The sequence below is a fragment of the Lissotriton vulgaris genome, chromosome 4_1, assembly GCF_964263255.1.
Source record: "Lissotriton vulgaris chromosome 4_1, aLisVul1.2, whole genome shotgun sequence".
Lineage (NCBI taxonomy): Eukaryota > Metazoa > Chordata > Amphibia > Caudata > Salamandridae > Lissotriton > Lissotriton vulgaris.
Genome location: NC_141691.1, coordinates 1,080,359,625 through 1,080,385,225, shown reverse-complemented (window position 1 = coordinate 1,080,385,225; position 25,601 = coordinate 1,080,359,625). Strand labels below are relative to the sequence as shown.

The following is a 25,601-nucleotide window of genomic DNA, read 5'->3' as shown; positions in this document are numbered from 1 at the left end:
AAGCCAGGTTTCTGTAATGAAAAGACAGTCTAGGTCGCTTTCAGTTATCAGATCATAGATGTTAAGTGCGTGCTTAGACATAGACCTTGCGTTAATCAGCCCTCCCCGCAAATCTCTACTGCCATCTGTGAGTGAAGAAATTTGCGAGAAAGGGAAGGTTTGTTTAGAGTCCCGGCAGCTAACAGGGCCCTTCCATGAGAGCAGGTCCAGTAGGTGCGGACAGGCATGGGAGCTGGTGTGGAGTGATAGCAAGACATCCCTACTATATTTCACAGTCTTAGGCGGGCGAGCAGCGTTTCTGGCCCTGCGCCCGGCCAGAGCGCAGATGGGCTTACCTTTGACGCACCTTCGGCGCACATTAGGCGAGCCCGCTGCACTCGTCCGCTGCACGTCCTCTGGGGCATTCTGATTAGATAGGGAAAGGAAGTAGGTCACGTGACGCTAAACACTAGCGTGCTAACCTAATACCCCCCCCCCCCCAAGATGGCGGCCGCGCTGCAAAGGAGCGTGAAAACTATAGCACAGAGTCAGGTAAGGCTGCAGAAACACTCGCAGAAGCACCAGCGCCGAAAAAAAGATTGAGGCAGTAGCATTTGAACACACTGTCCCCAAAATAAAAAAAGTGCCAAACAGAAGTTGTAAATCGCACTGTTACATTAAAACATTAAAAATATCCAGACACAAGCGTTTTTAGACTAGTATGCACGTGTGTTCCCGGCTGAGCCTCAGGAACAGAACCTGATAATTATGTACATATTAAATAAAGAAAAAAAAACGCTCCACTGTAGTCCGGTGTCGCAGCACACCCGGATGGCACTCGGCTGTCCGGGTGGGACCCCGATGCGGAAGCATGTCACCAACCAGGTAGGTGAGTGAGGGATCTTCTAAAGGACAAACTCTGTCCCCTGTTGTGTGGCACTGTGTGCACCTCGATATCCTCTGAAGAGAGGCATTATATAGCCTCTTGGAGGTACTCGTCCATTTGTTGTTAAACTCCAGCAAGCTTGACAACTGATCTCCGTGGTAAAACACAATGGTGGCCCTTTCTTGTATTAAGGTTTTAATGTTTATATTGCCACTGATTTTTCACACCACATCATAATTTGCAGGACGAAGTTCCTATCCTCCACCTCCCCGTTATTATTTTCCTTCTGCGTGCACCGGTTTATTTTTCGTTTGTTTACTTGTTTAGATATGTTTTCACCACATATCATCTCCAACAACCTACAATAATGATGATTTCACCACATTTTTTTTACAGCATTTATTCTACCTAACTGCAGGTTTGGACTTCTACTTCAAAGAGACCAAAGCATAAAGAGGTATTATGGTTTAAATAATAATCTCAATTACAGCATTACACTAATTTGTCTTGTTGCAGTGATGCAGCCCGCAGAAGCTTCATGAAACTCACTCATAACTTTTTTTGTTGATGTCCACCATTTACCTTTGTCCTATGTCTTCTTCTGATCAAAATGCTTTGACCACCAATATAAACATTATCGGCAGAAAAAGTAATCGCAAACCGAACTACAGAACAAATAGAACAATTTATTACAAGACATAGGTGACAGGCTTTCTGAACATCTTAATGATTAACAAGATGCGGAGTGACTGATGAACACTGGGGAACTGAGTAGAGATCGAATGCTGATCAGTTTTCTTCTACTTACTATGAGCTTGCTCTTGTAAATGTACTTGCTTTTTCCACTGGAATCCTTCACCTCTTTGCTCAACATCATTGCCATCTCGAAAAGGAAAAGGTGCCTCTCTCTCCCCTTTCGGATTAGAGTTTTAGGATCCCAGACCTGGAAAGATTCCTGAAGAATAAGCTCCCCCAGAGATTCGATATTCTCATCAAATCCTGGAAAAATAGAAAATATATAGTTATAGTCTACAGCTCAAGTAACCATATTCCTCATTGTATATCACTGCCCTGAACACAAAATAAAGCAAATAAAAGTTCAGAGTTATATTATAAGTAGGAGAAAACGGGGTGAATGTAACGCGCAACCTCAATCACAAGATGCAGTAGTAACGCGAGGAAAGGAAATCTGCCATATACGTTTGAGGACTCCAGGTTCCATCTCCCTGATGAAATGCATTAGGCTGAATAATTTAACACAAACATAAATATAAATATATATATATGTATATATATATATATATATATATATATATATATATATATATATATATATATATATATATATATATATATCAATTCCAGTTTTCTCGTGTAGAGAAGTTGTTTCCTCGTGCACTCCCGTGTAAACAAAATGAAGCGCCAGCCACACTGGTTTAAGTCGATTGTGAATATTTATTCAGCAACCAGCAACACCTTACGCGTTTCGGTCTCAGCGGAGACCTTGCTCACAGGTAACTGCATTCACATTGTTTTGACATTTAAATAAAGTGTTTTTTTTTTTAGGGAGTTACATCACTTCCTGTGTCTCACACAGGTATTGTGGGACGTGTAGTTTCAATTAAAGATATGTTTCAAATTATCATTATAACGCTATTCAAAACGTAGCCCTCTTTGTAAATAAAATATATAGACAATATATGGAGAATTAAACCAAAATAAAGCCCTCCAGTGGGCATTTCAACATTTACAGTGGGTGACCACTGTTCATCATCATATGTGTATATCACAAGAATTATTCACTGATCCAAATTAAGCCCTCCAGTGGGCGTTAAGCATTCAGTATCAAACAATAAACGTTTAGCTTGAAAATCAGCAGTGCTAATTATCTTATATCAAATTAGTCTTACATGTCCATAAATTGGGTGAGGAGTGGAGGTATTTCATAAAGAAAAATAAGTGCAATTTAAAATCAGGCAGGGTAAGTATCAGTGAGTCTCTGAACAGTGTATAGTTGCAGTTTTACAGGTGGTAATGTAGTTCTTCGTCCTGATTATGCCCGTGGGGGCTCAGAGTTCGAAAGTTCATGATGTGTTTGGATTCTTTTTGTCTCATCACTCTTTCTCGATCTTCACCTCTTTGGTTAGGTCCCACACATTCAATTCCATAAAAGATTAGAGATTTCCAATCCCCTTTGTGTTCCTTTTCCATGTGTTTAGCCATGGCATTGCTGCGATCGGAATTGATAGTGGCACGAACATGCTCCAAAATTCGAAGTTTTAATTCTTTTTTGGTGCTTCCAATATATTTTAAGGAGCAGGGGCATTCAAGAACATATATGACAAATTGTGTTTTACAATTAATCAATTGTTGGATTTTCCAAGTTTTTTTATTTGCCATTCTTATTTCCTTAGTAGTTTTCGCTATGCAACAAACTTTGCATCCAGAGCATTTATAGAATCCTGTCGGTCTGCGCCATACCTCTGGTTTCTTTTGTTCTTGGAAGTGACTGAAGATAAGTTTGTCTTTTAGATTCTTTGCCCTGCGATAAGTCACATTTGGATGAAACAAATTTTTTCTTGTTCCTCATCATCTGGTTTGAGTTTGTCTCTGAGCAAATCAGTTCTCTTTATACTGGAGGAGCGAGTCAAGGCTGTCTGAATCCATGCTGGATTATATTTCCTTTTTTCAAATCTTGTTTTGGCAAGGTTTTTGTGTTTGTGCCAATAATCTTCGTTAGAGCAAACACAAAAACCTTGCCAAAACAAGATTTGAAAAAAGGAAATATAATCCAGAAAAAATTCGTTTCATCACCACACACTCAACATCCAACCAAGCCATCGTTAAAATACTGCGAAAAAATTGGCATATTTTACATATGGACCCCAAAGTGGCAGAAATCGTAGGAGATCATCCAAATGTGACTTATCGCAGGGCAAAGAATCTAAAAGACAAACTTATCTTCAGTCACTTCCAAGAACAAAAGAAACCAGAGGTATGGCGCAGACCGACAGGATTCTATAAATGCTCTGGATGCAAAGTTTGTTGCATAGCGAAAACTACTAAGGAAATAAGAATGGCAAATAAAAAAACTTGGAAAATCCAACAATTGATTAATTGTAAAACACAATTTGTCATATATGTTCTTGAATGCCCCTGCTCCTTAAAATATATTGGAAGCACCAAAAAAGAATTAAAACTTCGAATTTTGGAGCATGTTCGTGCCACTATCAATTCCGATCGCAGCAATGCCATGGCTAAACACATGGAAAAGGAACACAAAGGGGATTGGAAATCTCTAATCTTTTATGGAATTGAATGTGTGGGACCTAACCAAAGAGGTGGAGATCGAGAAAGAGTGATGAGACAAAAAGAATCCAAACACATCATGAACTTTCGAACTCTGAGCCCCCACGGGCATAATCAGGACGAAGAACTACATTACCACCTGTAAAACTGCAACTATACACTGTTCAGAGACTCACTGATACTTACCCTGCCTGATTTTAAATTGCACTTATTTTTCTTTATGAAATACCTCCACTCCTCACCCAATTTATGGACATGTAAGACTAATTTGATATAAGATAATTAGCACTGCTGATTTTCAAGCTAAACGTTTATTGTTTGATACTGAATGCTTAACGCCCACTGGAGGGCTTAATTTGGATCAGTGAATAATTCTTGTGATATACACATATGATGATGAACAGTGGTCACCCACTGTAAATGTTGAAATGCCCAGTGGAGGGCTTTATTTTGGTTTAATTCTCCATATATTGTCTATATATTTTATTTACAAAGAGGGCTACGTTTTGAATAGCGTTATAATGATAATTTGAAACATATCTTTAATTGAAACTACATGTCCCACAATGCCTGTGTGAGACACAGGAAGTGATGTAACTCCCTAAAAAAATAAACACTTTATTTAAATGTCAAAACAATGTGAATGCAGTTACCTGTGAGCAAGGTCTCCGCTGAGACCGAAACGCGTAAGGTGTTGCTGGTTGCTGATTAAATATTCACAATCGACTTAAACCAGTGTGGCTGGCGCTTCATTTTGTTTACACGGGAGTGCACGAGGAAACAACTTCTCTACAGGAGAAAACTGGAATTGATTTGTTCGCAGCGGTCCTGCTGCGCCTCGCGTGCACCGCCTGAGAGCACCCGGGAGCCTCCGACTTGGGCCATTTCTGAATGTATATGTATATGTATATATATATATATATATATATATATATATATATATATATATATATATATATATATATATATATAATGGAAAAATTGATCAGCTATGCTGTTGTTTGCATTGTCCCATTAGGCTCGGAGTAGTCTGGGTGTGTGGTTATAGCTGATGGCACATGTCTAGCAGTTCCACACTTCCCTGGCAGTCTGCTGTCAGGGCAATGATAGTGTGCTGTATTGTCCCACTGAAAGACTTGCCTACTTGTAATTTTCATGGGGTGTCTTTGACTTAGTTTGTTATGCCTTGTTTTTCCCAATGTTGTGCTTGAATCAATTTTAGTCATTGATATCTCCCATTAACTTACTTAAGTTTCTGTCTCTTCCTTATACCATGACTGTGTTGGTTAAGTTTATCAGGCACATGTTCACTACGCATTACCTGCTGCACTTAGATGTTGCATTTTCTTGAACAGTGTGTTGTAATATGTTTGACTGTCCAGCGGCTGAAGTGGGACTTCAAATTCTGTATAAAGCAGAGCTGAACTAAAGGCCCTGTTTCGTCCGCATCCTATGCGCTCTCCTTAGTGTAACCACTTGCACAGAGGATTCCCCAGGTACACATATTCATATAAACGATGGGGGCATTCTATATATGGGTTCAACAGTATGTTTTGGATTAGGGTGGTCATCGTGGTGAAGTATACAGGGAACCAAATTCTCCGTTCTTGGAAATACAAATTATAACTCCTTAAGTAGTTGGTGTGAGAGGTATATGTGCAGCAATACCATATGCAAATGTTCATTTTATTTAAGTAGATTTATGTGCACAATGATATTATACAACAAATTAATTTTACCACATAATTCCCCTATACATAAATAATTCTGAAATGGATTTGACTGCATTTTATTAGATGATGTTTACAATATAATTACAACTATGAAACATTGATTTAATTGTATTTGTAACAATACAACACATGCTTTTCAAAGAATAGTGTGGACTTACAAAATAAATGTGTAGTGTGGTTTCTGAAAACCTTCAATTTGAAGGGACCGTGAATTATGACCCTTTTTTAAAGAGACGGATCCAAACTGAAACATTATCAACAAAGTGATGTACCTTCTAGCATACTGAGATGCATGGCATCATTAGCTCGCTTAGGCACACTGAGCATCACCTCCAGGCCATCTTTAATTTCTCCTTTACCTTCTTCGCAGCATGTAAGTAGCTCCTATGGAAAGTCAACAAGCTACTGCTTAATGCACAGGATATCTAACACTTTTCTCCATCTCCTAGTGGGCTTCCAAATAGCTTACCTTTAAAAGAAGCTGGTACTTAGTTATTCTTTGAACAGGCTTGATTAGGTATGAAGATATTGAATTGGCTAGTCCATGGCGCAGCTGTATATCCTATAGAAACAGAAAACAGCTTGGATCCTTCTTTCAGCAAATAAAGCATATTTATTTTCCTGCTCATGCTAACAATATACATAGTAAAGTCTTCTGGATATTACTCTTCTTAGAAATACACCCAAAAGTACAGTATGAGAAGATCTGAAAGTCTTGCAGTAACCCTAATAAGGAGCCCAAGCCTGTCTCCAAACCCTAAACATGGAATGCATTCAAATACAATGAGAACAAAATGATGAGTCACACGAGCAAGACATTCATGTGTCAGGTTAGCATTCTACTTTGTGCTTCTTGTTACAAAATTCTAATATTATAAAAAGTCGTAATGAAAACACAAAGCAGGGGCCCTAAGGAAAATCACTGTGATCAGTCAAATTAGAAACGGTTGCTGAACTGCATGTTCAGATACATGCCTTGCTACTCGAAGTCCATGCAGCGTTACGCAAAACGGTGCAGTGGAACCCATACTGCCACCTGACATATATCTAAGAGTGAATATCCGCTCAAAAAAAACTAACAATGGCAGTCAAGAACCCAAATCCTACGAACTCCACTCCACAAAACCACAGTAGTTTAATGTGTACAATGCAATTCATCTAGAGAGATTTCGGAACCACATTTCACGTTATTGTACCAGAGCATCTAATCATTTCTGGATCATCCTGTATACAGGAAAGCAAAATAAATAACACATCAGTGTACCTACGGAGTCTAACCTATGCCACAACTGCCGTGTTTCCCAGGTTCCTGAGTTTTAAGGTGCCTAAGTTCACATGTTTCCCTTTGAATTCCAGTACTTGACGTCATGATTTTAAAATGGATTCAAGATTCCAGATTCTTTATGTCCTGCATAGTTACTTAAAACCATTTCAATATATTACATAAAATCCTAAAATAAGTTAACAATTCCATCAATGTGTGTGTCCAATTAAAATAAAATGTTAAAACCCCTTGTTGGGAAACTTCTTTACCAATAAAAAGTCCGAATTAATTGTAGGTGTTGTGTGGGACTTTGAGTGTCTTCTGCTATGAATACGGGTGCGATTTTAAAATGGAATAAACAAGACTACAAGTCCCAGAATATAAACCTTGCCTGGAGCAGCTAGTCATGCATGGGACTAGGAAACTTAGCACGGCTGCAATGGATCCGCTCTTGCAACTCTGAAACATTATAAGTGGCAGAACACTGGAAGCTGAATGTTACGTTAAAGTGACTTGTAAAGCACATGGCTACCTTCTCAGGTTTCCCAGTGGTAAATCTGCAGTTTATGTGAAACTATCAAAGTACCTTCAAAAACGTCGGTTTAACAAGAAAACAACTGTATTCTGCAGAAAGAAACTATATGGAATGTCAGGATATAGAGGCTCTGGGTCTTAATTGGCAGGCCCAGAAGGCTTTTGACAACCTTAATATCAAAAAATGAAAACGGGTTAATAAAAGGATAGCAGCGGATGATAAAGGTTCAAGGAGCACAATCTATTATTAGAGCTCACAAGCAGACTTTAAACGTGAGCAGTCATCAGAAGGAAATTGTTACTTACCCTCACAATGCACAGCAAATTACCTCTACATATTACATCAGTCATGACCTCTTCTATGACATCATTGATAATATAACAGCAAGATTTGCTGTAAAATAATTGATCAGAAAAGTGTGCATGGCGGAGGCGCGAGTTATAGTTACTTTAGGACGCAAGTTACAGTTTCTTGGAAGAACTAGAACTGCTGAATTTCTTTGGTTTTATGTGTGTAAATCTAAACCTAACTATGACGTCCCTGTAACCTTGTTTTTTAGTGACTTTCGATTTCCTAACTAAAATGTCCCTGTAATCTTTGCTATTTAGTCAATATTTATACAGTTACAGTCAACTGTAATCTAATTGGCTCCATCATTTTCATTTATTATAGCCACCTCTATCAGTATCACTACAACTTCAAAAATATAATGGTACCTTTCAATGCCTGCGATTCCTTCAACAAGAGTCCTGGGAAGTTTTCATAATGATAGCCAATTAATATGCTGTTCGTGTCACTAAGAGTATGGAGCGTTTCAGGGGCACCCAGTGTATAATTCAACATATTTAGCAAATATTTCCTTTAATCTTCATGAGAACATTGGCACTCTTCAGAAAATGAGAACATTGGCACTCTTCAGAAAATGAGAACATTGGCACTCTTCAGAAAATGAGAACATTGGCACTCTTCAGAAAATGGGACCTCCTCAATAAATTAACAAACACTCTTTTCAAGAAATCTTGCTGTGAAAAATCTATAAAGGTACGGCCTGATAGGAAACGCAGACAGGTGAACATATCAGGAAATTAAACCAGCTCACATTCTGCCCTGGGTACCATGTCACTTCCTAATAAACTGTGGCACCTATTCAGCTTTCGAAATCTTTGCTAGTGTAGATGTGTTCTCAAGCCAAGCCTAAACAAAATGCTAAATGAGCCACAGGTGTTTCGACAAGTACAAAAACTAAGTATGGGAAGGTTGTTGAAAAATATGAATGACACAATACCTTTCACAGTGCAAATGTTCCTGCTCTTTTTTCGGTACATTAAACAAATTTACAAGGCAGATCTGAAAGAGACTTCTAGTTACAGATCCCGTACCTTAGAATTTCAGCAGGTGTCAGACTGGATGAGGAAGATTTTTCGTGAGCAGTACCTCTGGGCCCCAGTAGTTGGCATTGATTGGCTTTTTATACGTCATCAGCCTTGTCCGCACCGGAAGTGACATCAGTGACACCTACATAGATGTCACCTTGGTGCGCTGACGTCAGTTTTTTTTCTTCGTGCCAGCCACCGCTGGTACAAGAGAAGAGCTATCAGTCATTGTTTGACTGGATTTTTTCATTTTTTTGTCGAGAGTTGTTGAGGTAGTAGTAAAACGTATTCGATCATTTTTATGACCATTACAAATAAAAGACATCACAGTTCATAGTTAAAACCAAATGCTTCATACAAAAGGATTAAGGAGAGATACCTCCATATGAATTTAAAAGTTATTAAAATACGATCCCTCTAATATGTTCACAAGCAGAAATGCATTACTTAGTATAGTATTAATCACAGTTCGTTTCCTTTTCCCACATGTTTTTGTTTTCGCAGTTCATAATCTCAATTTACCAGCTAGGCAGTTTTTAACAGTCTTGGCTCTCCTCCACCAAGCATATAGCAAAAATCTAGAGAGCGTAAAAACCAACCATCTAGTCGACTCTGATTTAAAAATTCTCATTGCATCTACTGGGCTTCGACATGATAACAAGCGACAAATTGGTGCAATCCAATTCCTGCGATAGTCTGCTTAGACTGTGCAGTATAGAATAAAATGATTACTAGTCTCTGTGGCAGAATGACACATAGGACATGTCGAGAGTAAATCATGTCCCCATTTACTCTTTACTGAATTTAAAGGCAGAGTGCCATACCTAAATTGTAAGAATAGCATTCTCACCTGGGGTGGTTCGACCTCATCAAGGAACAGTTCAAAACTGTAACTGGGTTTTATTTTAAGAAAGGCAGAGGTCAATGTACCATGAGCACTCAGATTTATTACACTGGTCTTGGAAATCCCAGAACCTCTTTTTCAATGTGGAGACCATCTCTTTCTTGATGCCTTCTGGAAAATCCTAAACAAAACCCATATTAAGTTTGTAAAACCAATGTCTAATCCCTCCAAGCCATTTAACACGCACATTCATTTTGTGTAGGTTAATTAGCTCAGTTAAACAGCTTCTGAGAGGGACTTGAGAATTGTTAACCCAAATCCAGATCCAGAAAGTTAGTACCCTCAAGATCGCAAAATGGGCAATGGATCTAAGGCCAAGATCCAATCTCAAAGTTAAAAGAGGGTATTCATAGGAAGATTTAGAATTATCCTAATGAACCTTTTTCCCGCTAGAACCAGGCCTTTTAAGTTTTCCAAACCCCAAGTCAAGTCAAGTCAAGTCAAAAAATGTATATAGCGCGCTACATACCCAGAGGGTCTCAAGGCGCTTGAAGAGGGGTGGGGAATTACTGGTCAAATATCCACGTTTTAAGTTGCTTTCTGAATGCTTGGTGGTTCTGAGTAAGGCGAAGGTGAGTGGGAAGTGAGTTCCATGTTTTAGCTGCCAGGTAGGAAAAGGATCTACCTCCCATGGTGGTTTTGTTGATGCGAGGTACAGTGGCAAGGGCTTGGTTGGATGATCGTAGCTGGCGTGAGGGGGTGTAGAAGGACAGTCGTGTGTTGAGGCATTCTGGTCCGATTTCGTAGAGTGCTTTGTGTGCGTGGGTTAGGAGCCGGAAAGTGATCCTCTTATTGACGGGGAGCCAGTGGAGGTTTTTCAGGTGACCAGAGATATGTTCTTTGCGCGGGATGTCTAATATGAGCCTGGCAGAAGCGTTCTGGATTCGTTGGAGTTTTTTCTGGAGTTTAGCGGTAGTACCGGCGTAGAGGGTGTTTCCGTAGTCCAGTCGGCTCGAGAGCAGAGCGTGGGTGACCGTTTTCCTAGTTTCGATGGGGATCCAACGAAATGTTTTTTTGAGCATGCGAAGAATGTTGAAGCAGGATGAAGAGACGGCGTTGACTTGTCTATTCATTGAAAGTGAGGAATCCAGGATGACGCCCAGGTTCCGTGCGTGGTCCGTCGGGATGGGTGCTTTTCCAAGGGCTTCTGGCCACCAAGAGTCGTCCCAGGCAGAGGGGGAGGTACCTAAGATAAGGACTTCTGTTTTATCTGAGTTCAGTTTCAGACGGCTGTGTTTCATCCATTCGGCTACTTCTTTCATTCCTTCGTGTAGGTTAGTTTTGGCGGTGCTAGGGTCATTGGTGAGTGAAAGGATCAGTTGAGTGTCATCCGCGTAGGAGATGATGTTGAGGTTGTGTTGGCGTGCGATGGCCGCGAGGGGGCTCATGTATACGTTGAAGAGGGTGGGACTGAGTGAGGATCCTTGGGGTACGCCGCAGATGACTTCAGTCAGTGGACTCTGAGATGAATGGTGGGAGGCGGACTCTCTGGGTTCTTCCGGTGAGGAACGAGGTGATCCATTCCAATGCTTTTCCTTGTATTCCGATGTTTCTGAGGCGCTGTAGAAGGGTGCTATGGCAGACTGTGTCGAAGGCTGCGGAGAGGTCAAGGAGGATGAGGGCGACTGTGTCTCCATTGTCCAGGAGAGTTCGAATGTCGTCTGTTGCTGCGATGAGGGCGGTTTCAGTGCTGTGCTTGGCTCGGAAGCCGGATTGTGAGGAGTCGAGGGATTTGTTTGTTTCAAGGAAGGCGGCGAGCTGGTTGTTGACCGCTTTCTCGATGACTTTGGCCGGGAATGGAAGGAGCGAGATGGGGCGGTAGTTTTTGAGTTCGGTGGGGTCAGCTGTGGGTTTCTTCAGCAGGGTGCTGAGTTCGGCATGTTTCCAGCTTTCCGGGAAGGTTGCGGAGTCGAGGGAGCAGTTGATGACGTCTCGGAGGTGCGGTGCTATGATGGAGTCTGCTTTGTTAAAGATGTGGTGCGGGCATGGGTCTGTGGGGGATCCTGAGTGGATAGAGTTCATCAGACGGATGGTGTCCTCAGTGGAGATTGGTTTCCAATCATTGAGGGTGTTCAGGGGAGGTGGGGGTCCTGCAAGGGGTTGGGTGAGTTGGTTTTCGGGTTGGTTGTCGAAGCTGTTGTGGATGTCTGCGATTTTGTTGTGGAAGAATGAGGCTAGGGAGTCGCAGAGGGCTTGGGAGGGGGTGATGTCGTTGGAGTTGGCCGTGGGATTGGTAAATTCCTTGACGATATTGAATAGTTCTTTGCTGTTGTGGGCGTTGTTATCTAGTCGGTCCTTGAAAGCGGCTTTCTTGGCATTTCGGATCAGTTGGTGGTGTAAGCGGGTGGCGTTTTTGAAGGCTTCCTTGGTGCTGGTGGTTGGATCTTTTTTCCAGGCCTTCTCAAGGGAGCGGCAGAGTTTCTTGGATTTCTTAAGATCATCGTTGAACCAAGAGGCCTTCTTGCTGCCGAGTTTGTTTTGTCGTTTTTTCAGTGGTGCTAGGATGTCGGCGCTGTTGGATAACCATAGGGTGAGGTTGGAGGCGGCTTGATCGGGATTTGAGGAGTGGGCTGGGGGGTTAAGAAGAAGCGATGAGGAGATCTGGTTGATGGTGATTTTGTTCCAGTTTCTTTGCAGGGTTGGTTGGGGGTGGTTGTTGGGTTTGGGCTTGTTGTAGGTAAAGTGAACGCAGCTGTGGTCAGTCCAAAGGAGATTCGTGGTGTGACTGAAGGAGACATGATTGCTGGAGGTAAAGATAGGGTCGAGTGTATGGCCTGCGATGTGGGTGGGGGAAGTGACAAGTTGTTTAAGTCCGAGGTTGGCGAGGTTGTCCAAAAGGGTGGTGGAGTTGCGGTCGTTGTGCTTTTCAAGGTGAAAGTTGAGGTCTCCCAGAAGGATGTCATCTTTGGAGGGGAGCGCGTGTGGAGTGATGAAGTCCGTGATGTCCTCACTAAATTGAGCGCGGGGTCCTGGAGGTCTGTAAAGGAGGGTGCCTCTGAGTGTGGTCTTGGGGTCGATGTGGATCTGGAAGTGGAGGTGTTCAGAGTTGGCGAGATTGACGTCTGAGCTGGTTGAGATGTGGATTGATTTCTTATGGACGATAGCGATTCGTCCTCCTGTGTGGCCGGTACGGTCCTTGCGTATGATCTTATAATCTTCAGGGATGGCAATGGTGATGTCTGGGGCAGAAGAGGCGTTCATCCATGTTTCTGTTAGAAAGGCGACGTCCGGAGAGATGGTGTCTAGTAGATTCCATAGGTCAATGGCGTGCCTGTGGACCGAACGGGTGTTGAGCAAGATGCATTGTAGGTTGTTGGGGTCGGATATCTGTGGTGTGATCGTAGCGGAGTTGTAGACGGTGCCGTGGAATTTGCAGGAGTTGCATGAGAAAGGTCCGTGGGTTTGTCCAGGAGCAGCTTGGATGCAGTTGGGGGAGCGGCCGGGGTTAAGGGCTAGGAGGGTGGTGGCATCGTAGGTGATGCGGGAGGGGTGGGGGGTGCAAGGGCCAGGGGGTCTGGCGCTGGGCGCGGTCCAGGCGCGGACGGGGGTAGACGGGCTTACCTTTGGCGCACCTTCGGCGCGACTAGACTAGGCGCTCCATAGAGCTCTGCGCCTAGTCCTTTTGCTCTGTGCAAATCTATTAATGGGGAAATTGGCCTGTATGGAGAAGCTCTGACCCTCTTATTTATTGCACTATCTACATGTTACGAGTGTTAAGGTGCTCTTTTATATTTGGTCAGACCAAACAAGATTTTCACTAATTCGAAACCCGAGATAATCAACAGATGTTACCCGTTCCAAACATTGGGAATTGAGAAGCAACTTTCCCTGCTGATGCTTATAGGGGTAGAACACCATATATTTGGTCTTACTACAGTTGATTACAAGCCCCCTAGAGTTACATGCCCCCTCAAATCTATTGAGGAGGTTCTGAATTCCCCTTGGTGTTCTTGCAATCAGTAGGGTGTCATCCGCAAATAGCAAGCAGGGAACAGTTCTGCCCGCTGTGAGAAGTTAGCCTGGCATAGGAAGTCCACTATCCTAGTAGGCACCTTGCACCATTCTAAACGACCCTTATTGATGGTGGTTGTAAAGTTAACCTTATAGACAAGCTATCCTAGTGGTAGCGTAGACCAGCAGTCTTAGGCTAAAACTTCAGAGAGCATGTAAAGCAAGCTGTTTTACCAATTATAATCCCTTGAGTACCAAATGAAAGGACACCACACAAGGTATATATCAAATATATATGTATTTATTTCTAACACAACCCCTCTGAACTCTTTATGAGGTCAGAGATCGAAATATATCACAAGTTACTCATTAAGCATACTATAGGTTGCACAAATACAGTTCTGCCCTAGGGGCCCCACAAACCATATATTAAGTAAGTGGTATAAGGACCACTTCAGAAATAGTGAATAGGCCTAGGGAATCGCTGGGGCTACACTAGACAACCAAAGGTTAGGAAGTAGGAGACCCACGGGAGACGCCTGCAGTGTCTAAACACAGTCACGAGTTACCATTGACTTATAATGGAGAACGAAGAATGTACAAAGTTACTGATTAAGGACACTTCCGGATGGACTACGGTAAAACCCCTTTAAACTAGGACACTTCAAGAGTCAACACCCACGGGAGCACCGGAGTACTCTAGTTACCTCACCCAGGGAAGCCGGGTGCATAGGTGTCTTTTCGTGTCGGGTTTCGTAGATGTTTTCTATGGAGATCTGCAAAGAAGTGCTGCAGGCGACCAGTTGAAAAGTGTCCGGGTGGATCCAAGGGTGTATCGGAGATAAGAAGAACCTGAAAGCAGAGGGGACAGAGTCTGGTTCACTAGCCAGTGACCAGGAAGGAACCAGGCGATGTCAAGTTGATTCAGGTGAAGAGGTGAAGCTTGTCTCTGCAGCCACGAGGACCAGGAGGCGTCGACGACGACCAGGAGCTGGATTCGAGCTGTCCCACGAAGGATCTAGTTGACTGCGGTGTCGGTATTCGGACTGGACCCAACAAGCCTTGGTAACTGCAATCCACGCAGGAAGTGAAGATTGGCTTTGAGTCAGACCAGCAAGGTCTGGGGAGCTTCTCCTTTGGAGGGTAGCTGGAGCAAGCCTGGAGCAAACAGGAAAGCAGTTTGGTTTCAGAAGAAAGTCTTTGGAGGGCTAACTAGCCAACGGGCTAGCAACCGTGAAGACGCGTTGAGCTGAAATGCAAGAGCGGGCCCCACGCGGCACTCGTGGAGTGTGGAGGGCTGAGCTTTGGTGCAAATGGCGCTTCTCAAACCCCAATGCCCAACTGCGAGGGTGCCTCGGTAGTTGCACTGTTAGCAAAATGCAGGATGTCCAGGGAGTCCGGTCCCACGTCTCTTGTGTCCGCCACGGGTCTCAGCTTTGATGTGGATGGGAGTCGGAGAAGTCTGGAAGTCCAGTTCTGAGTTGCTGAGTCTTCGGATTCCGGCAGGAGCGTCGACAAAGCAAACCGGCAAGTTACTGGTGGTGCCTGTTTGCACAGGGTGGTCACTCCTTGACCACAAGGGAGATGTCTTCAGTCTTCTAGTCGATATAGAACGTCGAAGGTCCAAGAGTTTGTATCAAAGTTTCTTACGGATTAATCTAATGTCTCTAGACACAGCTCCTATCTTTATACTGATTTTAGGGGCTGGATTACCTGCTAGGTCCCTCCTTTGGGTGGACCTGGGAAGGGGGTGGTTACACCCCTTTCTCTTTGTCCAGTTTCGCGCCAGAGCGGGGCTGGAGTGCCCCAGCAACTGGTTTGAACCTTGTGTGCCCCAGGCAGTGTCTGGAAAAGCATCTTTCCATTCAACCCACCCTGCCCCAATACACTACAGGCTGTCTGAGGAGGTCAGGAAACCTATTGTCCAGGCCTCCCTTGCTGGAGTTTTCCCCAGCTGCAGGAGGTCAGACTTGTGTCTGTGGCAGCAGCATCCATTTTGTGATGCTGAGGCTGTTTAACTTTAACCGGGTAAAGCAAAAGCAGTAACTACATGTCTTTTCCCTCTAGAAGGGTGGAATGCTACCCCCGCCGCCAGAACTGGCGGGGGGGGGGGTTAGTATTCCAAAGTGTTTGACACCTTATGCGACATGTTTTGATTAAGCCTAACAAACGTTAGCATCAACCGTGAGGATTATATTGCACTTAAGAGTATATGGTATGGCTATATCATAGAACAGCTATAAGGAGATGGTTCCGAAAGCTGCAGAAGGGCTCAGCTCATGCTAGAGCACCCTCTCACATAAAACCAAGCACTCTACCTTCAGGATTGTCAAGGCCTGCCATAGGAGTGACTTATAAGTATATATGTGTCTATATATATAAGGGTAGATTTATGTATACTATATCTAAGTAAGGGGTGATTACACCACCTTACCCAAGCTGAGTGATCAGCCTGTGGTGTCAGTTTGGATGGCCAGCCAGGGGTGGCATAATACATGCTGCAGCCCCTGGAAGGCCTTGGATGCACCTATGCCCTGGGTACCTATAGTACACTATACAGGAGCTCACAAAGGTGACCCAATTCCCAATCAGGTATGTACCTAAAGTACATGGTATCAATTTAGAGAGAGAACAGCTGGTCTGTGGATCTGATTAGCAGGACCACAGCCACACTAAAGTCGAAAAAACAGAAAATCAAAGCAAAAAGTGGGGGTGACCATAGGAAGCAGATCCTACTCTCCTACACCTGCCATTTTTGGAGGATCTCCATCACAATTGAAAAGCTAGTCTATAACTCCATTTACAAAAAGTGTAAATAAAGTAGGGGCCAGGACACACCCTTGGTGGACACCTTTTTGGATATTTATGTTGCCTGTGAGTCCACCGTTCGAATTCCATCTAACCTTTGCAAAATTGTTTATATGCAGGCGAACCAAGGTGTTAAACAGGTTTGGTGGCAGACCCATATCTCTCAGGACAGACCACAGTTGGGTACTATTAATAGAATCAAAAGCGTTTTTTAGAGCACAACGTACAGGTGACCTCTATTGATGACCACTTCCTTCTAAATTAGCATAAAGAATCTGAGGACCTGATCCGTTGTGCTCGTGGACTCCCTGAAGCCCGCCTGGAGATCGGAGAGTACATGATTATTCTCCATCCACTGTTGGATTCTGGCTAATATGACCTTCCCAAACATTTTTTGGGAGACATCGATGAGGCTGATGGGTCTATAGTTTTCAGGGTAGCCCTTTTCTCCCTTCTTGAAAATGGGGATAATTTCAGCGCCCCTCCAGGTCAGTGGAACCTCTCTCCCTTCCAGGATGGCATTGAAAACTCTAGTTAGTAATACCCCCCATATTTCAGGCTCTGCCCTATACATGCCTCCTGGTAGTTGGTCAAAGCCAGGGGCCTTCCCTTTCTGAATTGAATTTATGGCCAGAATAGTCTCCTCAACCGTGATGGATGTGTCTTCCCTTAAGGGCAAAAATAGCGGGGCTTCCAGGGTATCTATTTTTCCTCCCCCCTGGGGGATGCATACAGGCTCCCAAAATACTCCTCCCAAGTTTGGGGCTGCAAGTGGAATCTATTTTCTGTTTTTAGGCTGCTAGAGCCTTTGGCCATTAAGTGCCTTAATGTTTGACTGTTCCTCATCTTTGAGGCTTCCACAAGAGCTCTCCATTTCTCAACCTCCCAGTCTTTTCTAGCGTTTTTCTGATTGCAAAGGTAATTTTTCCTACAAGCTCTTATATTATCTAAGGATTTGGTCTTTACCACCTTCATTAGGGTTTCCTTAGCCTGTCTACATGATTGATTATACCATGGCTTAATGTGCTTACGGGGGAGAATATTGTCATTTATTTTACACAAAAAGGCTTTATGGTCATCATTTAATTCCCTAAATAAGAGCAGCGTGTCGGCCCTAATCTCATTTGTTGGAGCTAGTTCCATTAGGGCTAGCTCTACCCTTTTATACATTTTTGGGAGGGCCGTTTGATCTAAAAGAATCATCGGCCATTTAACACTTCTCTCGTTATTACTTGTAATCACTGGAGCATTATTTTGTTGTGCAAGACCATGGCAATCTAACATGTTAAACATTGTTAAAAAATAGAGTGTTATGGTTGCTGTCGTTCTTATCTACGACCACCATATCTTTTATATTTCCCCAAAGTTCAATATCAACAAAAAAATAGTTGATTCTGGATTTGCATGCCCCTCTCTTAAAAGTAAACCCAGCTCTCCTATCGGAGTCAGTCCCACCATTGCAAGCTCGTAACCCATGATCTATGATCAGAGAATTTACTTGTTGAACTGCCCTAGTACACTTTTTTATTGATGGAATTTCCAGTTTTGGGATTCCTCTTGCTTCATCCCCCTCTTCTTTAAGTTCCTGGATATAATCAACAGGCTCAAAAGTAATACATATTATATATATATATTTTTTTAAACATTTTGTATTATAGTTATACACAAACATAGGCCATATAGAGAATCACTGTGTGCATACAGTCAGTCAAGAGGTCTTTATTCGATTCACATCATAAAAGACAAATACATATATATTTAAAGACAATTCATTTTGCATATAAGATAATAAATACATTACATTTAAAAACAAGTGCATACATAGAGATCGATAATCACTCGGCCTAGATACAATACACAAAAGGAAAAGCATATGAAAGATAACCTTAGGCTTCAGTGCATTTGGGTATATTTGTGTCAAACCACAAGTTCCCCTCCTCCACCCCCTACTCAGAGTCACTCTCACTGTCCAATGGCGGGGGGTCACATAAATATCCTCTGTACTCATTCCATGCCCCCCAGAGCTGTATCCATTTCTGTGGGCATTTTCCATTTACATACACTGTTCGTTCAGCCAACATTGCAACGTCAAGATCAGAACACCAATCCCTGAGTGTCGGTGCGCCCTGGGCCCCCCAATATTTAGCTATATTTCTTTTTGCGTACATCATTCCTAACGTCATCCAATCCTGGGATGGAGTGAGTGGGATCGTTGGGTTCCCAGATATTTAGGAGACAGCATTTAGGGTCCGGTAGTATTGATCCCTTAACCACTTGCGACATAGTCCTCATTACCTTAGTCCAGTAATCTGCAATACATGGGCAATCCCAGATAGTATGAAAGAATGCCCCTTCCTCCCCGCACCTTCGCAAGCAATATGCATGTTCAGCTCTCCCTATCACGTGTAGTGTGACCCTAGTGTAATATACTCGGTGTAATATTTTCAATTGTACCAGTCGGAGTCGGGAAGGAATAGCAACCTCTCTGGGGGAGGAAAGTGCCATCTGCCAGTCCGATTCATCAAGTTCTCCCACCTCCACAGTCCATTTGTCGTTTAGTTTTAAGGTTGGGTCCGGCAGGTTGTTAATAAGCTTACGATAAACGAAGGAGGTCAATTTTTTGGGCATGTGCTCCGTGAGGAGCCTATCTTCCAGCGGGGTGGAGTCTGGGACATCATCCCCAGGTTGGATAAGTGATCCTAGGGCATGACTAATTTGCAGATATCTAAATCGTTCGGTGGGGGCCAGGTCATATTATTACACAAGTTGCTCAAATGTTAGCATGGCACCTCTTTTCCAAAGGTCTCCTACTGTGGAGATACCGATCAGATGCCATGCTTGGAAGCCCTTACTCTTGCATAAGCGGTCTAGTTGGCGCGATGCCCAGAGTGATGTAATTTGTGTAATGAGGTTTTTGCACTTAAGGCGGGCCTGGGCCTCGTACCACAATTTAACAGTGTGGGCTGTAGGGCCAAGCAAGGCCGAGGCGCCCCTCTTGTCATAAAGTGCAGCTAGCACTCCACCTCCACCCAGGTCGTACCTGTCAGCTTCGAACGCGGGCTCAGTCTGGGGCGCGTGCAGCCATTGATTGATAATCTTCAACTGGGCCGCCCAGTAATACAATTGAATATCGGGGAGAGCAACTCCACCGTCCTACCAGACCCGGATTAATTTCTGTCGGGAAATGCGCGCCGGTTTATTCCCCCACAAAAGGCCCGAGACCAGTGTGTCTATGGATCTGAAGTACGTTTGAGGGGCCAGGAATGGGGTATTTTCGAGGATGTAGAGCAGCCGAGGCAGTGTCTTCATTTTATATAGTGCCGCCTTTCCCAGGAGGGTCAAGGGCAGGGTGTGCCAGTGTTGTACGTCAGAGCGAAAACGCTCAAGTGGGGGTGCTAAATTACGTCTAAAGAAGGCCTCCTGAGTAGGCGTGTGGGCTAGGGGTTCGGGGGGACCGGAATAACAGGCGTGGAGGCCGGATATAGTGAGCTATCTCGTAGCTTATTTTATTGTTGTACAGAAAGTCAGGGGTGTGAGAGGGAAAGAAGCAGAGGTTGAGGATGTGGAAATGTTCCTGAATGTAGAGCTATCAGGAGAGGGAAGGTCCAGGAATAGTTCTGTAGGCTTGGACGTCTCAGGAGTAGGTCCTTCTTCTCCACAACATGTCCGGTGTTCCTTGGAGGTATGTGGAGAGAGAGAAAACAGGGCGATTAGTCCTAAACGCAGGACTGTCTGAGTACTGTCACCGACACCAGGGTTGTGTGAAGGACAAAGGGAGTGTGAGGAATGGGATAGTAGAGTTAGGGACAGGAATACGGAAGAACGGGAAGGAAGAAGGTGAAAGTGATGAGGGTTCAAGTGAGGGGTTCTCTAAACTACCGGGCTCGTGACGTGGTCTATAATACAAATATACAGTGCACTTAGTGTTCAGCAATGTGAGGGGACACTCTATCTACACGTATATACAAGTCCACCTGGGAGCCAGGAGACAGGGTACTCACATGCCCCGCCGCAACTCTCCCGCGAGTTGCGGCCGCTCTCCAGCCACCTCCTGGGGACTCTAACAGTCTTCGGTCCAAACGTCCTCGTCCTTGCCTCCGGTCTTCTCTTCTCCATCACAGCTGGTTCCTCCGTTCTCCAACTCAGGTTCGCCGCCTTGAACGCTCTCTCCTCGCTTCTGTCGGCTTTTCTGTGTTCCGGGTCGCCATCGAGGGCGGGACTTCCGGGGTCAGAACAGGGTGTTTCCGTTCTCCGGTCTGTCGTGATAGGTTCCTGCAAGGGAAGAGAAAGGGGAAGAGACCGTGTTGCCAGGGACGCGGTATGGTCGGGTTCAGATACCAGAGAGTTAGTGCTGAGCCACCGCCCAAGAGAGGTAGGGGACGTTTCCGTTCCACAAGGCGTCACCCAAACCCCCAAATATTTAAAGGAATCCTTGGAAATAATCAAGTGGCAACCTGCCGGAAGTTGTGGTGGGGGACCTTTGAGAACAAACAGAACAGACTTGGACCAGTTGATAGTATACCCTGAGACTCGTCCAAAGACTTCAAAGATGTTAAGGAGAATTATAATAGAGCGTCTGGGCAAAAGTAATATTTAAATTACCAGCAATTATTAGCCGGTGACTCCCTCTTGCTACGTCAAGATGGTTCCCCAAGAGTGTAAGTGTTTTGATGGGCCTCTGTGGACTACTCAGCCGGTTGTATACATTCAGGATCTTTAGGGGGGCGCTTGTGGTACTGCAAATCTGGACCCCGCTGTTTTACAGATATCGAGGTCCAACACTCGTGTCATAAAATATCGTCGTACCATGACGAATTTGGTATCTACGAACCGGTAATGATCAGGACATTATCCCTATGTATTTGCGTCACGATTGAGTGATGCTAACACCCTTAAATCGTAGTTTCCGTCCCGAACCCTCGGACTCCATTTTGTAAACGGAATCCATCTTATGGCTTGCCCTCATATAAGTCAATTGATTAAAGCCGAGCTTAATCCAAAAGGACACGTCCTCTGTAGCTGACTTCCCCATGACCTGGCCGAAGCTGCCTCCACTGCCTCCAGCCAAGCCTGTTTGGGCAGCTCCTCGCCCAGTGGCCGAGCAAGATATCATCAAGGCACAACATGTCATAAACCATCCACTACATACAGACCCTGTTTCCCGTACACATACACCTGTCCATGATTCTTGTTTACAACCCGTTTTATGATGGGAGGGTGCCCAACTTTATTGGTGTTTCATCGATATCTGATGGGAGTTCTGGATCTGGCGGGGTAATCCATCACCAACTGGACATCTAAAATATGTGCTGACCAGCATGACTTCGCTCTTTGTATTATTGTGGAAATATTTGTATAGCCATATCATAAACTCAAGAATTCTTGCCTACAGCTATTATTTATGTATATAAGGAGAAGGCTGGTTCTGTAAAAACGAACAGTCTCCTGAGAACTTACGGCCCGTGTTGTCGTACTTCTAGGACGCATGTTACTTGGTTGCAGCCAATAAAACTCGATCACTGACTTCAACTAGAAGACTCTATGTTTCTGTAAGTCCAGAACAGGGAGAACTCAGAGGTCTTCGGGTGTGATCCCCTGGCACCACCGGGTCTCTAAAAACCCGGCACCTCAGTTGGCGCCCAACTCGAGGCGATGTCAAGCGGTGACGGTCCAAGCCAGATGTTCGTGAGGAGCTTTGTGTGAAAATTCCGGAGGACGGCCAGCCACTTCAGCGACTCCTGCATGTCGACGTGGTTCCGAAGGTCTTTGCTGCGAGGTTCCCCGCGTCCCGACGGCTACGAAGGACTGCTGCCCTGACTATCGCCCTGTTTTTGACCCAGTGATCCTTGGTATAGCGAAAGGATAGACGAGTCTTCTAGTGACGTCACCGATCTTCAATATTCAGTTAAGTATAAGTGGAGCGTCTCCCAGTTCTTAGTTTGGTTCTTAGTTTGGTTCTTAGTTTTGGTATCCCAGAGATACGGTTTGTATTGGTACTTGCAAGCACCAAAACCGAGGGGTTCGTGTATTCACGACAATATCATAATTAGATAATCCCTTGAAGTTTGAAGCTAGACTAGTGAGCAAAGATGCCTGGTCTCAGCAGACTTGGAAACTTGTTTTGTCTTGGTTGTAGTAAGGACTGCCGATTAGAGGATTCGTGTCCGGTTCCTCCGATTGGAACTCCAACATATGAGTTATATATAAAGCATGGAGTAGGTCCTATCACGTATAACGAGGTATGGATGAAATACACCCGCAGGGATGGTGTTTTAAAATGGCCCCAACATGGTAGTTTTGACTCAGAAATATTAGATAACCTCGAGGTCAAATTGTTCAAGAAGAAAGCCCGGCCGGCGATGTTTGACTCTTTTCGCTTATGGCGCAAAGAAGCCAAACAGAAAGAAATGAAATTAGCAAAGAAAAACAAAAGAGGTATGTCGATGGTACAAGCTGCCATCGCATACAGGGATAACGAGGAAGAGCAGGAAAGTGAGCAAATGCTCAGAAGCAAGAAACTAGCAATAGATAAATGCTACCCGATGTTACCACATGGGGGACAAGACTCAAAGGGAACACCTGAGAAAGATCCATTAATGTCCCATTTATTAAACTCACCACCCCCATATACATCGAGTATTGTTGGACCCCCGAGACGTATTGTTATACCGCGCCCTAGCGCACGAAAAGCAGCTCTTGCACAAGCACCAGCTCCTCTTCCGCTGGTTCCTACTTCTCCGGCGCAGCCTTCTCAAGGGCCGCCGCCTTTGCTCCTATTTCTACAACTTTGCCTACTGCTCCAACTATTCACTACGATACTACGTCTGCTACTGCCTCAACTTCCTCTGCTGTTGCCTCCACTTCCTCTTTACATCAGCCTGTCTTTTCTGGCGCATCTGCTTCGCCGCAAGCTTCTCCTTCTGTCAGACAGAGAGTGACACGTACTGTCACTGGTCTATTCTCGCCTTTCTTCGGGTCGCCTAAAACGACCCCTAAAACAGAACGTAGACAGTTGCGTAGTCAACTACCCGACTACGAGGAGAGAGAAGTGCTGAACGAGTTAGCACGCAAATGGGTTACTGATACTGTAAGGTATGATCTTCAGTCTGTTATGGAAGTTTTCCGTCAGTGGGATCCATCCACTCAAAGATACGTATTTGAGGAAATGTGTGTATACCTCTGGGAAGATGTACGAGACAATGACCCAAAATGCAGGAACTAGCCCGCATGCGATTCAAATTTTATGAAGGCATGATTATAGGCGCAGATGTTGAGAAAGCAATGGATTTGTTGTTATCTTATAGGAGGACGGGAAATAGCTCTAGATCGTTTGATGAGGACGATGTGTCTGGTAGAAAAAGGGCGCGACAGTACCCCATGAGAGAGGTTCCCCCGGTATGGAGGGAAGGCAATGCGAACGCGCAACCGCCTGTTCCACCGCATTTCCAGCGTGTATGGGTACATGTCCCCTGGAAAAGATCCGAAGTTTTAGCACTCAAACAGACACTACCCGATCCCTGTAAAAACCCAGCAGGATATTACAAGGAGTTGTCACAGACTGCCAGCTCATGTATAATGAATTTAGCAGATATAGACCTGTTGTTTGGGAACGTTGTTCCGCATCCTTTATGGAGTAAAATTCGTCATGCGGATCATCATCAAGAACTAGGTGACTCATGGGCTAATATTACTGCTACTGATGCCAGACAAGTTGGTGGTTCTAAACCCGAGCCTTTAATAGCAGATCTTCCCGGTAGGATTATTGCGTACATGAAAGCGTTGATGCCTGAATTACGCGTAAATTGGGACAAGCTTTCTGCGTGCAAGCAAAAGAAAGATGAGAATGTGTCAGACTTTTTCACGAGGTTTGAGGAGACTTTCACTGATCACAGCGGTCAGGACATGGCTACCGAAGGTGGCCAAAGACTGTTAGTAGACAAATTTGTACATAATCTGCTTCCTGAACTATGCGATAAATTGAAAGATTCAGAAAGTGCTTGGGCTGTCTCCACGTCAGCACAGATTTTAGCCACAGCCCAGTACTATGAAAATAGACGCAAAGACGAGCTAGATAAGTCAGAGAAGAAGACTAAAGAACTAAAGACTAAAGTTCTTCTCCAGCAAGCGTATCCGCCTCGCACTCCTAGTCAGCCCAATTATCAGCAACCGCAGCAGTATTCGAGAAACGCGCAAGGGAACGAGTTTTCCCACCAGCATTCTCCGTATGGCCCGAATCAATGTGCATATTGCAAAGAAGAGGGTCATTTCAAAAGTAATTGTCAAGCTCTTGCGCGGCGCTTAAGCGGTGTTTCCGGCGCAAGAGGTAGAGGTGTTCAACAGGCTCATAGAGGTAGGGGCCGTAGAAACTTCGCCCAGAACACCAATTCTTTTCCGCCTCAGAATTCTATGAACAGCTTTGACCAACAGAATAATGCGTCTTCCAGGTCAGCTCAGTACTATGCAGATGACTATTACGCAGAAAACGAGAATGAGGGTAATAGTTGCTAGGACAGCCATGGACAAAGAGAGGGAGTTGTTTCAGTTCCAGTAGATCAGAATGGACCTTATGTCGAGGTGATTACATCCGGAGTATCGGAGCCATTTCTGCTGGATACTGGTGCTACAAAAAGTTCGATTATGCACTCAAAACTTCCTGGCGCACCTTTGTCCGGCGAAATGAATGTTTCAGTAGGTTTTTCTGGCGCCCCTGTTAGAAACCCGATCTCCAATCCCATGTCCCTTTCTGTTGGCCCATGCGAATTAGAAGCACCCCTCATTCTTACAACAGGTTGTGGCGAAAATTTGTTAGGTTTGGATTTGCTGAAGAGATTATGTGCAACTTTATACTGTTCTCTTTCG

General features: G+C 44.2%; 1 protein-coding gene across 1 annotated transcript in view; it reads right to left on the bottom strand.

Moving 5' to 3' along the window:
- TRIO (trio Rho guanine nucleotide exchange factor) overlaps window positions 1–25,601 on the bottom strand; it is a 5,246,815-nt gene that overhangs the window by 2,395,098 nt on the left and 2,826,116 nt on the right. Inside the window, exons 28-30 of the mRNA XM_086965300.1 lie at window positions 6,377–6,469; window positions 6,180–6,291; window positions 1,674–1,864 (exon numbers count right to left, since the gene is read on the bottom strand). Coding sequence (XP_086821426.1) covers window positions 1,674–1,864; window positions 6,180–6,291; window positions 6,377–6,469 — 396 coding nt within the window. The remainder of the gene's footprint in view (window positions 1–1,673; window positions 1,865–6,179; window positions 6,292–6,376; window positions 6,470–25,601) is intronic.